Raw genomic sequence first — 15,432 nt, forward strand, 5'->3', positions numbered from 1 at the left:
AGCAATGCTCCTGCAGTATTCTTCACATTCTTTTGTCTGAGAGAGGGGAAAATGTATGACTGATTCCCACTTAATTAGGCCTCATCTGATAAACAGTTATGTCACTATTTACATATGAGTAGTCCCACTGAAGTCAAGTCCTACAGCTGTATACTTCATCTGGTAACAATGTAAACCCAAGATAAACAGACTTGGAACAAGAGATGTACATTGCCTTATATGTATGAACTACCTGAATATAGCAAATGCTGGGCCCTGTCATTCTGGCAAAAGCTAACAGCTATCCTGTTTCAACACCCTGTAAATGGATCACCTGACTACTAGTTTTAAACGGTGGACCAAACTCTACTCACTGGTCCTGTCTTGTCCAATGAGTAATTTTGAATCTATTGTGTCCCTCTATGGTAATAAGGAATAATAATCCCCCACACCTACTCACATCAAATGATTTTTCATCGCTGAATCTCCCATAGCCTAGGGATCAGCCCTTCTAGAGATAAAAACCATGGTCAGAAACAAGATGTAGGGAAAGGAAATGGCTGGAAACTCAACAGGCATCTGGGCTTAATTCTACTCAATTCCCTCTCCAGTACCTTTCTTGCAGGAATCTCTCTCAGCTGTCTGTGACTCTCCTCCAGCACTTTTGTGCATTGACTGGTGTCCCATCTTCAGCTCTGGTCCATCAGAGCAACTTTGGCTATTCTCTCACCAGTGAATGGCATGACAAGGAAAGGACTGTGGTTGTTTTATAGTACCTCATCCTCTTCTGCCAGATGATTCTCATACTCCATAGCATCCCATATTACCCTACCAATGACCTTTCTTCCTTCCCTATACTTTGGTACCATTCTCTTTATTACTGTGCTGGTTTTGCATTAATTACTTCAGACTGAGGTGATTGAAGTGACATAAAGCAAACACATGCTTAATTTAGCCTAAGGAGCAAGGTAGGTTATCACCTGCCACCTATCCCCAAGTGGGTGGAGTCCTATTGTGTTGTCTTAAGCAGAAGTCTTGACCAGGAGCTCTTATAGTTAGCTCTCTCTTTGCTTATGATACTGTCAGCATGACCCTGCCTTAGTATTCTCAGCAAACCCCACTGATTTGCTCTGGAAAATGTAGCTGGGCAGAACTGAAATGAACAAGGTCCTGCTGTGGATCTACTGGGAAACTTTCCTGGAAGTTTTTTGTAAGTTTAACATTACTACATCAGTATAATACTGTGACCCACCAAAGGATTCTTCTGGGCACCTCTAACAACTGAGACCTTCCTCAGAAAATTGAAATATCTAAGAACTTAATGAGATGAGAAGCTGAGGGGGAACAGTGTTGTAGGTAAAATACTTCCTTACAAGTGATACAGCTGGAACTGCCTTCTCGATGAAAGACTCTGGGTTTTGAGCTATGAAATAAGTATGTAGAAATATTTCTTTTTACTGATAGTTCATATTTATAAAGTTCTCTCTACCCAGAACCACTGAGGACTCCATGGAGTCAGAAACTTGAATACATATTTGTGTGGTCAAAATATGAACTGTGTGACTAGCTTCCCAAAGTAAATATTACCATAGTTATTTTATTCCCCTGAAGGAGGGGCAGGAGCTGTTTGCTTAGAAGGCTGGGGGAAGGCAGAATTCACTGCAAGCCCACTTGCTGAAACACTGGTTTGGAATTGTTTTTTGGGTTTTTTGTTTGTTTTTCCTTTAATGTAATTTAGAAAGTGGTATTCCAAACTAGTGGTAACAGAAACGATGAGTACTTCCAACTGCTGAAAGAAAACTTCAGCTTCCTAACTGAAGATCAATACTTAAGGATGCAGCTCGGGTGACAACTGGCAGGATGATCTATTGGGTGCAGCCTTACACCGCCAACAGCCTTTCTGAACTGCTCTGCCTGCTGCATGGCATACAGCAAGTGCGGGACGCCGGTGAAGGGATCCAGCAATTCTTTCTCTTCAGGGCAACGTTGCTGGAGACCACTTGACTTTTCTTCTAACACCTTGCCCCCGAGGCAGGGAAGTACCAGCTGTACCAGTCCTAGGGCAGCATCTGCTGGTTATTGCATGGATCAACATAGATGGTTGTCATGGAAGAGGTTGTTTGCTTGGGCTCCCGGGCAGAGGTACCTGGGAAGCGGAGGGTGGGCATGGGAGAAGGGGCGCTCGGAAGAGAAAAGACCCGTAAACGCGATTGCAACAGTCGCTCGGGAGAGAATGTGAGCGGGCGATGAGCTGAGGCTTGGGCTTGCTTTTTCCTGTTAGGAGGGGCAGCTCCCACAAACTTTGGAGAGTCCGGGTTCAGTTGCCTGCAGTTCGACACCAAAGGCGAAGCAACCCTTCCAGCATTCCAACCCCCACCCCGCATCCCATCCCGCCCCGCACACGCTCCGCGCTGGGCTGTTCAGCGAGCAATCAACTCGAGTTTCAGAGACAAAAATGCTGGGGCGAGGACTTGTGCGACTTGTGGCAGGAATAACAGCGGGGATCGACCTCCTCCCGTGGGGAAAGGGACAGCGGTTGCGCCCGGGCGGGTGGTTTTACGCCGCGGAAGGACGGACGGACGGACGGACGGAGCCGTAGCAGGAACGGCCGGGGAAGGGCGGTGATGAAGGGGAAGGCCGGGTACCGGGATGCGCCTCACTTCCCTCCTCCCGCCTGGTGTGGGGCAGTCCCTGGGGGCACAGCGGGGGAAGGAGGAGGTGCTGGGAATTTGCGCCTGGGAAAGGCAGGGGTTTCCGAAAGGAACTCGTCTTGGCAACTGTGCCACGCTCCTCTTGTGGCAGGAGGTAGGATGCAACAAGTCCCTGGAGCGCTTCCCGGTGTGAGCCGGAGCGAACGTGACATTTAAAAATAAATAAATAAATGAACAAAAAAAAACCCAAAAGGCAAACATTTACTCACCTGTCCCCAGCGGAGAGCTCTGGGGCCAGCCACCGGTGCGGGCCAGGAGGCGGACGGAGGGCGGCGGGAGCCGGGGCTCGCTCCGCTGCCGGGAAGGACTTTCCTCGGGAACTTTCCGTCCCGCTCTGGTTTCCTGGGAGGCGGCTGCGATCACGTTTTATACCGTTGTTAGCTGGTAACCCCTCTCATTCATTAAGCTCACGTAATAACTGAAAAGGAAACGTGACTCTGAGCTAAGGCGTTTGCGTAAATCTATAGGTTTTTAAAACTCCCTGCCAGTTGCTTTCTGTCTTCTGTAGGCACCAAGGTGGTGGAGAGTTTAAGCTTGCGGATATTGCAAAGGGTTATTAGATTCATAAGTCACACCAAGTGGTGGGCGATCCACTGAGCAAAGCAGAAGTTCTCACATGATGACTTCAAACAAGACACATTACCTTCCAGCATCTGTTGGAGAGACTGGATTTTAAGACACTTCTGTCTCCAGGACAGCAAAGAAACAATGGTGAGTACCAATAAAAAAAAGCCTATTTTTATAACTGGAGAGAAAACAACAACAACAACAAAATTAAGAAAAAGCTTGAGTTGTTGCTTAACGACAGTATCTGATATCACGGGCTCGGCTTTCTGGCACGTACTATACCAGAGCAGCATGTCAGGCGCGGAGGCCGGGGGAATTGTGCTTTAGACTGTGTAACTTTAATATCAAAGCTCTTTGATTTAAGGCTTCGATGAAGAAGCCGCGCTTGAGAAACTTGGAGCTGCAGCCGGGAGCTTTCCCCCCCACACCCCTTCCTTCCCCCCTGGCTCTTTCCGCGGCTGACAGCCGGGGTGGGGGGGACCGACACACACACACGCGGACGGACGCGCTCCGCGCCCCGCCGCGGGAGGAAGCGGTTGGGGAGGTGGGGGGGGCGCGGGGTGCGGAGCGGCGCGGCCGCGGCACGTGACGGCGCGGGGGGACGCGGAGCGGCGGAGGCAGCACCCTGGACAGAGGCGGCGGGGACCGGGCGGGGGCGGCCCTGCTCCGCATCGCTCCGCGCCCCGCTCCGCGCCCCTGCGGGCTCCGGGAGCTGCTGACACTTGGTACCGGCTGCTCCCCGCCGTCTACCCCTTCCCCTCCGCCACCCCCTCTCCCTGCTCCCGGTCCTTCCCCTCCCCTCCCCTCCCGCCGCCCTCTCGCCCCGCTGGAGCTGGGCGAAGTTGGATTTCTGGTGGTGCGGGCTGGAATAGGAAACGGAGAGGAGGGGAAATAAAACACACAAAACCAGACCCCACAGAGTCTTGCAAGCTCCAGGGCTTGGTTTGACGGTGTCAACTTTGGGAAATGCCAGTGTTTACCTCCGCGATCTAGCCACTGCCCGTGGTGTTAGCTGTGACCAAGGTAAGCGGAGGGGTGACCCCCCCCGGCCCCTGCCTCTCCCCCTCAGCGGCGCGGGGATGGGTGCCTGCTCTTTGCCATCAGTCTTTAGTTTTGTTACCTTGCTGGCTGCTCTGTGTGCAGAGGCGAGAAAAGGCAGAAGCTTGGTGAGATTGCACTACGAGTTGAGTTAAGTTGTGCCTGATTTTAATCTGGGAATCTCTTCTCTCTATGTGCGTGTGCATGCTTTGGGCAGAGATGCAACTGAGCTTTACCTAGATAAGCAGATGCAATGGATTTTTTTATTTATTTATTTTTAACCCTCTAGCTAAGGATGCAAGTTGATTTTGCATAGCTGAAGAGATGCAGCTGAGCTCTAGCTGGCACTGTGCACAACTGATCCTGCATAGATAAAGAGACGCATCTGATCTTTACCTACATGGAAATGAGCTGGTCCTCAGCTTGAGGGAGCCCTGATGGCCCCTCTGTGTACGCAGCCTACGGCTGGGAGGGAGAGCCGTGAATGTACTGCTGATGATCCAATATCCGCAGTTACTTTGCTATAATTAAAGGGAGGGTGGTGGTGGTGTTTGACAAGCCTGAAACCCAAACGCAGCCCCCCCCCCCCCCCCACCACCTGGAGATCATTCGGATAAGCTTTCTGATCATCTCCCTCTCTCTAGTGCCTCCCTCTACCCCCTCCCCCCTTCCGATTCTTCCTACGTAGAAAGGTAGCTAATAATATTTAGTCTCCGGGCTAAAAATAAGCTCTGGAAAGTCAGCAGTTTGGCGGAGCAGCGGCGGTAGCAGCAGTGCTCGCAGGTAGAGAAGCTCTGGGGCTCTCCGGCTCCGCACGGAGATGTGTCTCGCTTCCCCCCCTGCCCATGCTGCCGCGGAGGGGTGCGCTCCCGCGGAGGAGGGGTCCACGCTGCCTCCGCTGCTCTGCTCCGGCCAGCCTGCGCCTCCGCACTATGGGGATTCCCGGACACCGGCAGCACCCGGCCGGGGGAGGGGGACACGGAGCGGGGAGTCCGGTTCCCCTCAGTCCAGCCCGGCGCGGCGCGGCGATGACGGGCTCTCCCTGCGGCAGAACCGGCGGCGCCCCGCGGCCGGCCCCGCTGCGGCGCTGGGGCCCGCCGAGGAAGGAAGGAGGGAGGGAGCGGGTGAGGAGGAAGGAAGGAAGGAAAGAAGGAAGGAGGGAGGATCCGTGCCCCCCCTCCCGCCTCCCGCCGCGGCTCGCACGTAGCTCCGCCGAGGAGGGAACCCCGAAGCAGGCGGGGGGCTGGCACCGCGGGGGACGGCGCGGCATCCCCGCCGCGCACCGCACCGGCAGTACCGGGCCGGGCTCCCCCCGCCGCTGTGGGTGTCAGTGTCCCCGCCGCGGTTGCTACGGCGACCGCCTCCCAGCCGGGAGGCACCATCCTGCGGGAAGGGGGCCGGGGATGCCGCACGTCCCCCTCCCAGTCCCCATCCCCCAGGACAGGTTAGTCAGTAGCAGCCCCTGGATAAACAGCTAAAATGGAGGTGCTGCAGGACGGCACCAGGGGTAGCTCCCACTAACTCGGTCACCTGGCTTCTCTTCTGCGTTAGTATCTATCGGGGCGGGGTGTGTGTGTATTCTTTTATCATTAAAGAAAAGCGGGCACCCTCCTCTCCCGGAGATGCGCGTGTGGGAGCCCAGGGACGGCGCCGGGCAGAATCCCCGCTGTGTATTTTTCCATTTCCCCTCGTAGACCTTGCGTTTTCTGGGAATGCCTATCAGGATGTGATGAGAGGCGCTTCTCGGGAGCTCCAGGGTGAGGAGAAACTAGCCCAAGAAGAGCTGGGTCTTGGAAGCATCCGTCATTGGTAGGCTGGATAAAACTCACACACACCTAGTTTACAGTCTCGGTTTCATTCAGTTCGTGATGAAACGTCCCCTGATCTTTTTTTTTTTTTTTTTCTTACTCTATGGAAAAGTCAGGTGGTAGAATTAACACTTGAATACACCTGCCGTGTTCTGCTGGTGATGAGCCCTACTAAAACCTATCCACTTCCCCCCAAAATGGTTCTGTTATATAGGAGGTTGCTAGGGAGTTTCTATTTATATCAATTTTCCACTCCATGGGTAATCTTGTATATCTTCCTATATTTTAATTTTACACCCATTACTTCTTTTCCAGCTCTTAAAACGCCTCTTGACTCCAGTATTTATCTTTCTGCTTCTGTTGCTATGTTTGTGTTGAATTCTAATAGTTCTCTGCAGTCGCATGGGATGGACTGCTGCTAACAAATGACACTGGGCCCTATTCGGTCACATTTGCTCACGGTGACTCATACCTTCATCTGCAAGTAGCTTTATTGATTTTAGTATCTACTATTTCTCCACGAGCTGTCACCAACGTGATGGTGGTTCATCACCATCTTTCATCACTTATAGTTATGATACTGTAAAATGTCCCATCCCCTTCAACTATCCTTTTGTCTTGCAAAGTTTTTCTGTCTGTCTTGCTCCTTTTTTATAGTTTTCCTTTTATTTTACCTGATACCATGAGCGTCGTCTTTAGTGGTCTAATGGCTGCTGTGTGTCTATGTCCAGCATGAGATGTTGTTTTCATATAGTATTTGATGTAGGCATGGTCTCCTTCCAACTTCAGCATTCTTGGCATCTCTCCATTTGGATAATCACTTGATTTTTAGCATCATTCAATAACTTCCCATTTCAAATGGTCTGATAGTCCTCACTATTTATTTTTGGTGGTCACCATTCACAGACACGTGTGCTGGAGGATTATGTCTAGTATTTCATTATTCTGAGGTGGCTGGATGCACATATTTCCCTTTGTGAAGCAGGTCCTTTATTTTGTTTCTTTATCACATTGATACTGTTGAGCTCTCAGAAACGCCCCAAGAAAATGAAAGACTGATTGCTGTTCAGTAGCCATACACTGCTTCCGAAATACAGTGGTGTACGATTGCTCTGCCATGAGAAATTCTGGAAAGGTGGATGAATCCTGGGGGACAGGTTTTCCTCCGAGCTGTAAGTCTCACCATGAATCACTGCAGTAAATCACCACAGAGTGCTCAAAGATGTAGCTGCTCGATTTTTTTTAATCAGATACGCAAACAAAGAGAGCATCCATAAGGTTTTGGGAGATCTAGTTCATTCCTCCAGCAAAAAAATAGCCACGTCAAGTGCTGTAAATAGCATCTGCAGGAAACAGTACCTCTCAAAGTCATTGAAAATCAGTAGGTTCCTCAGGCCTGGGAAAGAGACAGGTAGCACAAGGTAAAATCCCTATGAACAGGCACTTTCACAGCTCACTCCCCTTTGAGCTAACATTAGACTGGGGCTAAGAAACTGGGGCTAGCGACAACAGGCTTGTCAAGGCAGTCCTTGAAATGGGGATTATGGCTTTCTGGGCATGAAGAACTAGAAAGAACTGAGAAACGTGGGTTAGAAACACTGGGCTGGCTTTATAATCCTCATTTCAGTTCGTGGTCAGTGAGTCCACCTGGTAACAGGCACCACAGAACATAGGCAGATGATATGTAGAAAAAAAGTTAATCCTTGTATGCCTGGAAGTAAGGGTTTGAAACCAGTGCGAGTATCACGTGTTTCCCTTGTGTTTGGGTTTCCAAATGGTTTTACACCTCCTATCTGCGTCTCTCCCACCACATGGTTAGGAATACTAAAATGCCCCGGCAAGGAAGTGTCAGAGGACATCCTGCAGCACCCAGGATGCCTGATGTGCAGTTCTGCAAGCAAATGGCTCGCCTGCCTCAGTGAATCCCTACACCCACATGCCAGCAAGGTGCAGGGCAGGGCAGGGCAAGGCACTGTCTTCTCCCATTAACCAAAAATATCTCTGAGACACACTCTTGCAAAAATTATAGCCAGGAAAACATACCAACTGACATGGGGTTCATATAACAACTGCCCACCCTTTTCATTATTTCACAAATGTGTGATTCGTGCTTGTGAGCTGTCACCGTTAACATTTCCATCTGTCTCAATATTGCTTCTATTCTTAGTTGCTATGTGATAGATGTAGGTGTATGAAAAGGATTTTTCCCCCGTCCCTGTGCCATAAAACAAAGTAAATGAAAGCCACATACATGTATCCACACATTTCATGCAAGCAGCAAGAAATACAGGCACCTTTGCAGCACTCCCATTACTAGAAGTAGAGGTGGAGTAAGAAGCACGTGCCTGTGGCCTCTCAGTGCTGCTAGAACATGTACTCAATGGGGAAAACCATAAATAAGTCAAAATCTAACCGCAAAAGAACAACATTGCTTTGATCTCGCTGTGAATGTGCTATTTGAGAGTCCTATTTTCCCAGTCACGTAAGTATGGGAGTAATTTTGCTTATCATGTAATCCTAATTGGTCTTTTCCTGAGGCAATCTCAAAGGGAAAATAGCCATGACCTGCTTTGGTGTTCAAGGAATCGGGCCTTCAGCTGTGTAGATGTTTCCCAACTTGGAGCTTTCAAGGTACTCCTTGCTCGGACAAACAGAAAACTCAGCATAAAATAGGCAAAACCTGGCTTTCTCAGTACCTCTATGCCAAAACTGGATTCAATGGGATTCACTGTAGAAGTGAACACGAATTTCACAACAGCCTCCAGCAGAAAGTGAAATCTGGCTCCAGTCACTTTATTCCCGTTGTCATTTGAACTTCATGGCAGAATGCAAACTCAGAATATCCTGATGAAAAGTGACTTTTGAAGTCCCTAATGGATGTGACTGGTTTTCACCCGCAGTGCAGCTCCACACTTTCCAGGAAGGCAGGGGTTAGGGATTAGAGGTCTGGTCTGTGGCATTAACTGGGCTGTGGGAGATTGGCCCCTGCTCCTCCTTGGCTGGTGGAGAGCCTTGAGGCTGGGGCATTTGCCATACAGCCAGCTCTGCTGTCAGTAAATGGTTTCCCCACTGTCCTAAGCTGTTGTACTCCCATGGGGAATATTAGTGGTGGGACTGTAATGGACCAAGGTCTTGCCATCAGTGGCCAAGTGTGCGCTTTCTCTTCCCCCTGCCTTTCCGTGGTCTGGTCTATCCATTTTTGGTTTTTTCTTTTCCTTCCCAAAATAGCACACAACCCCCCAATTTAACAAGTGCAAACCGTACGCTCTGGCCTCCAATTTATTTTGACATTTGGCAAGAATGATTACGCAACATGTTCATTAAGTCATAACATTTTCACTACTTTCCTATTCCAGGTCTTTATTGACTGTAGCACATGCAAAAATAATGAACTTATTTATTCTCCAAACGAACAGTAGAGCCCAAAGTTCCCAAGAAAACACATTGTTTACAGGTGCAATGTATGCAAAGGCTTTTAAAGCTCTAGGTCTCACCTGATAGCTAAAAAAGATAATGGTTCATTTCTGAAGGGGGACTGAAGGGGGTTTATCACCCACTAAAATGTTTATAAGTGCAGCTAAGGAGGTCTCATCAAACAAGTTGTTTCCTATTTTCTTAAACAGAGCTCCTTCCTTCTGACAAGCCTTTGTGGGACTTGGGAATAATGTAGCAAACAGTTACAGTGATAGGTAATTAGACGGACCAGCCAAAAGCAATATAAAAGGGGGATGGTAGCACAAGGATTACAGAAGGTGTGTGGGCATTTTGACATCCAGAAAGCATTATAGATCTGGTCTCAACTACCTCAGTCTCATGATGATAATTAAGAAATGTGGGTGTAGAAAAGCTCTTTTGCATGGTTTGGTTGGATTATTGCTGCAGTTCAAAACACAATTGGCACAAACACCCACATTGGACATGATTGCCCTTTGATGAGGCAGATACTGACTTTTTAAAGCTGACATAGTTAAAATTATGTGTAAAGTTTATGGGGCCACAAGCTTCTTGCTAGACTCCATTATTATAACAAATGGTAAAATACAAGCTGAAGCAATTTAAAACAAAAAATGGAGGCATGTTGAGGAGGAAGGGATCCTGGCAAGGGGAAGACTTTGGGATTAACCCTTCTCTCATCTGCTTAGCAAGAGCAGAAGAACAAGGGTAGTGTCCACGGGGTTTGCTTTGTACATGTGGTCATACATCCTCTCTAAGGACAGACTGGAGGGAAGACCATAGAATCTGGTTCCTTGGCTGCTTCATTAATAAAGTTTAGTTCCTATGCATCTTTGGTGGTTTGTGGCAGGTCTTTCCTGTTTTTCTTCCTCTATTTGTTCATCAACAATACAGAGATGTTATCAAACTCCCCTTTGAGCACTGAATCAGGTAAAAATTACCATAAATTAAAATATTATGATTATAATAATAATATAATAACTTCAAGCTTCTTTTTTTTGGTAAGAAACGCTTGTGAATGACAGAGCCTGTCTAGACAGGGACTCCTTGTGCCTAAGATAAGACATAACAGTATAGGTTAACATATTCACTCTTGCAATGTGTTATTCTAATATCAGAGATGTTAAACCAGTACAGCTATGGAAATGTCAAAGTATTGACTTCAGCTCTGATCCTGCATTTAGGTTTCTTTATTCTTTTACATCTTTCACTCCTTACAACAAGAGCAACAGAAGAAGGTTGTATGGTGGCCAGCTGGTTGTTTTGTATCTGTCTCTTAGTTCCCATTCAGATTTTCCCAGAGGAAACAGAAAAGGCCATACATTGACAAAGTAGACAGAGTTGTGAAAATATTTGACATTTCAGAATGATCTTCCCTCCCTTCCTTCAATATTTTCAACACAAACTCAGCTCTGTATTGTTTTACAGCATGTTTAAGCAATCTTTCAGTATTTCCCTCTAAAGCTACTATCAAAAGTCCGACAATGACTTTTGATAAAATACTCAGATTCAAAACAAAATGATCATGAAAAGGCAATGGGTTTCAGGGCAACAGGTGGTTACCAAAAGAAGAAGGAAGAAAAAAAGGGGGGGAGCTGATTCTGACAGCAAATACCTTTTGAAACCTGACCAACTCTACTGCAAATGGGATGCAGTGGGAGTCATGAGCAAGGGTCAAGGGACTGGAGCTGCCTAGGTGGAGAGCTGGCTCTGTTAAATACATGTTCATTCACATCTGCCAAAAGCTCATAAAAGCATCTGACAAGCTATTTGGCTGAATTTTGTAAGCAGGTATCTGATAAAATAGTATTGGCCAGGAAAACAAAAAAGCCCTAGCAGTTTTTTAAGTGAGGCTAAGTTCTGGGTTTGGAATTTGCCAGTGGATGATGATACATCTCAAGTTTCTTTTGTCTGTGTATGTGTCACTTGCTGCAGCCTGAAGTGTGACACCCCTTATTCTATTGCTGAAAATTTGTTGTATCAGACAAGAAAAAGGAATAATGTATCTATTGGTTATAGAAAGGCATCTACACAAGAAGCAAATATTACAGTATTTCCCATGTGAATCTCTTTTCATGTCCCAAATTTGGTCTACTAAGTAAGTTATTCTAAGTCCTTATGCCATGTTCGTCATTCATCGTGGTCTTTGAACACCTTTCTAAGTGACACGACTAGTATCGGTTACATTTTGCTCTCATCCTCTTTGAAGGGAACAAGTACTTTTAAGTCTAAAGGTCTTAGGTTTTTTTAGGAAGGAGAGTTTAATCATAGATTCACCTGATTCTTCTCTTTCTCCACGGCATTTGCTTCCACATCAGCAGTCGGTCACTCTATCCACCACCTATTCCCCAGGCAGATCTGATTCTCATGCCTTTTCCGCCCGCCACCTGTTGTTTTCCTCTTCCCAAATCCTTCACCTAAACTCAGCCATCAGCTGCCCAACCATGGTCATAGCCCAGGATATCACTGCTTTTTTGCCTCTTTTTTTTGAGCTCTTTCAAAGACCTGAATGACTCTGGCTTCAGAGGGGCTTTTAATCCTCAGTCTACCGCCTCTAGCACCAAGTAGTTATTTTTATCGTCTACTTTCCCATCAAAGTTTTCCCGCAGCATTCCCTAAAGAAAATTTGGCTGGCTCCCAAATTTTAAGGAAACCAAAATATCTTACAAGAAGGCTGTGCCCTTTTTAAGGCAAAGCTAGAAAGTTAATTTGCAACAGCCAGAATTTCATATTCATTTATCTGTAAGGATTTTCCATACAAAATGGGGAGGAAATTCAGAATGATGTGAGGCATACACTTCAGGCCAGGAGGAAAGCCAGAGATGATGGACCTTTCCAAATGGTTTTCTTTTGGCTCTGTACCAATCCCTGACAAGTCAGTCCATCCAAGAGCAATAGGGCAAGACCAAGGCAATGTACTGGCTTGCTTTCTTGACCACCAGAGGCCATTTCACCAGCTGTTGCCTGTGTGTGACAGCTGCCTGAGGCTCTTTTTAGCAGCAGAACTTCCTAGCTCACCTCTGCCAAGGCTGCAAACATGATGATGATGACGATGTGAATTATGTCAGTTCCCTCTCAGCAATGGGCAGTCAGGCAGACTTCAGCACATGCTCTCCTAGAACATACTGGGGATGGTGCAACCATGGAGCCAAGCCTCATTTGGATCAGTTTGTCTTTTACTGTCTCCCAGTTTGGGTTCCCAATGTGGCTTGCAGGCTGAGGTAACCCCTGAGACCCTGCGCATAGGATCAGCTATCTCCTCAAAGCTCACAGAGCTAATTGTTCATGGACATTAATACCTCCCTGCATAGCAATAGCCTCCTGCTCACCCTCGCTGCAGACTTGTAGGCAGTAATGAGCCACGCACAGCCAGAGAAACGGAGATGGGAGAGACAGGGAACTGTGCAAGAAGGTGGTTTGGAGGACACAGAGCCCATGATACAGGTAACCATGGGGAAAGGGTGGGAAGGATGCGGAGAGCCCCTGGAAGAGGAAATTGGTTGTGTGAAGTGAGGGAAGGAGCCCCATGGAGGAGTCTCTGGCAGATGCATGGTATGTTCAGGTGCTCAACTTGAAACTTGGCATTGCTGTTAGTTTTATCAACCTCTTCTCAAGCTTTGTCCAACCCCACCTTTGACTCCTCTGAGAAAAAGACAGCACAGCCTCATAGACACAGGCACTCAGAGGCTTTAGGTCAGGATACAGCATCACTGCCATGGTGGGATCAAGACATGGTCATGAGCCATCCCTGAGTCCCCAAGTACCAATCCTTCAGTGGCAGCATAGTTTTACCCTTGTAAAGGAGACATCTGGGCTGCAGCTGAGTAAGTTTTTCCTTATCCATAATCATAAGCACTTGGCAAGGCAGAGACAAGATGATCATAGAATCATAGAATAGTTTGGGTTGGAAAGGACCTTCAAAGCTCATCCTGTCCAACCCCCCAGCGATGAGCAGGGACATCTTCAACTAGATCAGATTACTCAGAACCACATCCAGCCTGGCCTTGGATGTCTCCAGGGGTGGTGCATCCATCACCTCTCTGGACAACCTGTGCCAGTGTTTTACCACCATCATTGTAAAGAATTTTTTCCTCACATCCTGCCTGAATCTCTCTTCTTTTATGGCAACATATATTGGCAAGTGATTGATATGGAAGGAAAACTATAGGATTGTATGGTTCAAGCATGTGCAGAAGAGATGCTTTAGGTACCTAAGGACACTCCCCAAATCCTATTTATTAAACCAATGCAAACAAATTTGATGGGAGGAGCAGCTCAGATGGAAAAGAAATGGTGATGAATCTTGCCCAGATGTAAGGTCCATTTTCCTGGAAAGCCATTTTAGCAATCCCTCAGCTGTCTGTCAGTAGGTCCTGCCTGGCTGTATCCAAAACCTTTGTGGGGCAAGCTGCCTGCCTTCTCCTGAGTCCATGTTTTTTGTGCAATGTTAGTAAAGATCCATGGTTAGGTAAAATCAAACCACTAAATTCAGGTGGAGGTGTAGGGAAAGTTTGTCAAACAGACAGTGAGAATGTGGATTTTGTGCACTTGTCTTTTTTTTGGGTTAGCACTTGGGCTCAGCCTTTCTTTCCTGAGTCTAACTAATTCCATCAGTACATGGAATTAACACAACATTCATTTACTGCAAATGTGAGGGCCTGACAAAAGCACAGCAAACCCAAACTGCAAAATAAACTATGTTATCAGTTAGGCTTCCCCAGCTCTGGTAAGTGGTGCAATTTTCTGGCAGTTAACAGGGTCTAAATTAAGAAACTAATCAGGAATAAGCCTCTAAATTATACTGGTTCTTATTCACTTTCTTTTATCTTGATACAACTTCTTAAAAGAATATTTTTAACAGATCTTTTAAACATTTGTAGTAAGAGGCAATAGACAAAATGTCATAATTTCCATATGAAGGAGTTTCTCTCAGTGTAATTTCTATCTAAAAAGCCATTTTACCCTAATACGGTCCCAGAGTCTAAGAAACATATTCTGTCGCAATGACTTTTGCATCAAAACATTTTTCTATTTCGTATCTGAAAAGAGATATTGAATATTTAAATTCCATATCCTTTTTGATCTTAATTCCCATCACAGAGGAGCTCTTTAGGCCTCATCAATGTGCTCTAGGTGCAATATCAGAGTATATTTTTCATATTATGGGATCTAACCCAAATTAGGGAACCAAAGGGGAAGAAACAATACACGCCTGGAAGGGATCCTGCTTGGAGCACGTAGCAGGATAAAGCATCAAACAGCAACGTAATGCAAGTCTAAAATAAGGATTTAACTGCCTTGCTGCAGAGTCCTCACTGAAAACCAAGCACTTGGCTCTCCTCTGATTTAAATACTTTGCATTTCTGTTGACTTCAGTGTTTTTTATAGTCAAATAAGTCCAGGCACTATAAGGCCATATAGTACAACTGTGAGCTGTAAATTATAGCAGGTTAAACAGGCTAACTAATGAAATACAAAGGGGTGTTTAAAGCCACCGGTCCCTTGTAACCATTTACGTTTCGGCTGTTTAAACTACATGAAAAATAAACAGTGTCCTGGAAATAAATGTAGATAATGTTGTTTACGAATGAATACTTCAATGGCACAAGTCCTGAAACACTGAGAAAAGGCCCCACTGAATGTCTCGCCAAAGCCAGGGATGGATTTTACTGGAGTAGTTTTTGAGTTGCATCCAGCCCTAAGAATAGAAGGGGTTTGGGCATGTGGAGTGTGTGGTTGCTTTCTTCCTGCTTGATGTTCTGGCTCCATGGGTTTTGTGGTGGTGGCCATGTCCCCTGTTGGATGCTGCTGCCCACCACCACCTCTCAAGAGCCATCCTGTCCTTGTGCAGGCTGGGACAGACAAATCGATATGTT

General features: G+C 46.8%; 1 protein-coding gene across 2 annotated transcripts in view; it reads left to right on the top strand.

Moving 5' to 3' along the window:
• The first annotated feature begins 3,086 nt into the window (after positions 1-3,086).
• The window catches only part of BDNF (brain derived neurotrophic factor), a 37,304-nt gene continuing 24,958 nt past the window's right edge, over positions 3,087-15,432 (top strand). The window contains exon 1 of one of the 2 annotated variants that reach the window (XM_005150579.3): positions 3,087-3,401. In XM_005150579.3, the coding sequence (XP_005150636.1) occupies positions 3,399-3,401 (3 nt within the window). In that variant the 5' untranslated portion in view covers positions 3,087-3,398. Of the gene's footprint in view, positions 3,402-4,103; positions 4,281-15,432 lie in introns of those variants that run through there. The other variant, XM_005150580.3, reaches the window with a different exon arrangement.

The sequence above is a fragment of the Melopsittacus undulatus genome, chromosome 8, assembly GCF_012275295.1.
Source record: "Melopsittacus undulatus isolate bMelUnd1 chromosome 8, bMelUnd1.mat.Z, whole genome shotgun sequence".
In the NCBI taxonomy this organism is placed as follows: Eukaryota; Metazoa; Chordata; class Aves; order Psittaciformes; family Psittaculidae; genus Melopsittacus; species Melopsittacus undulatus.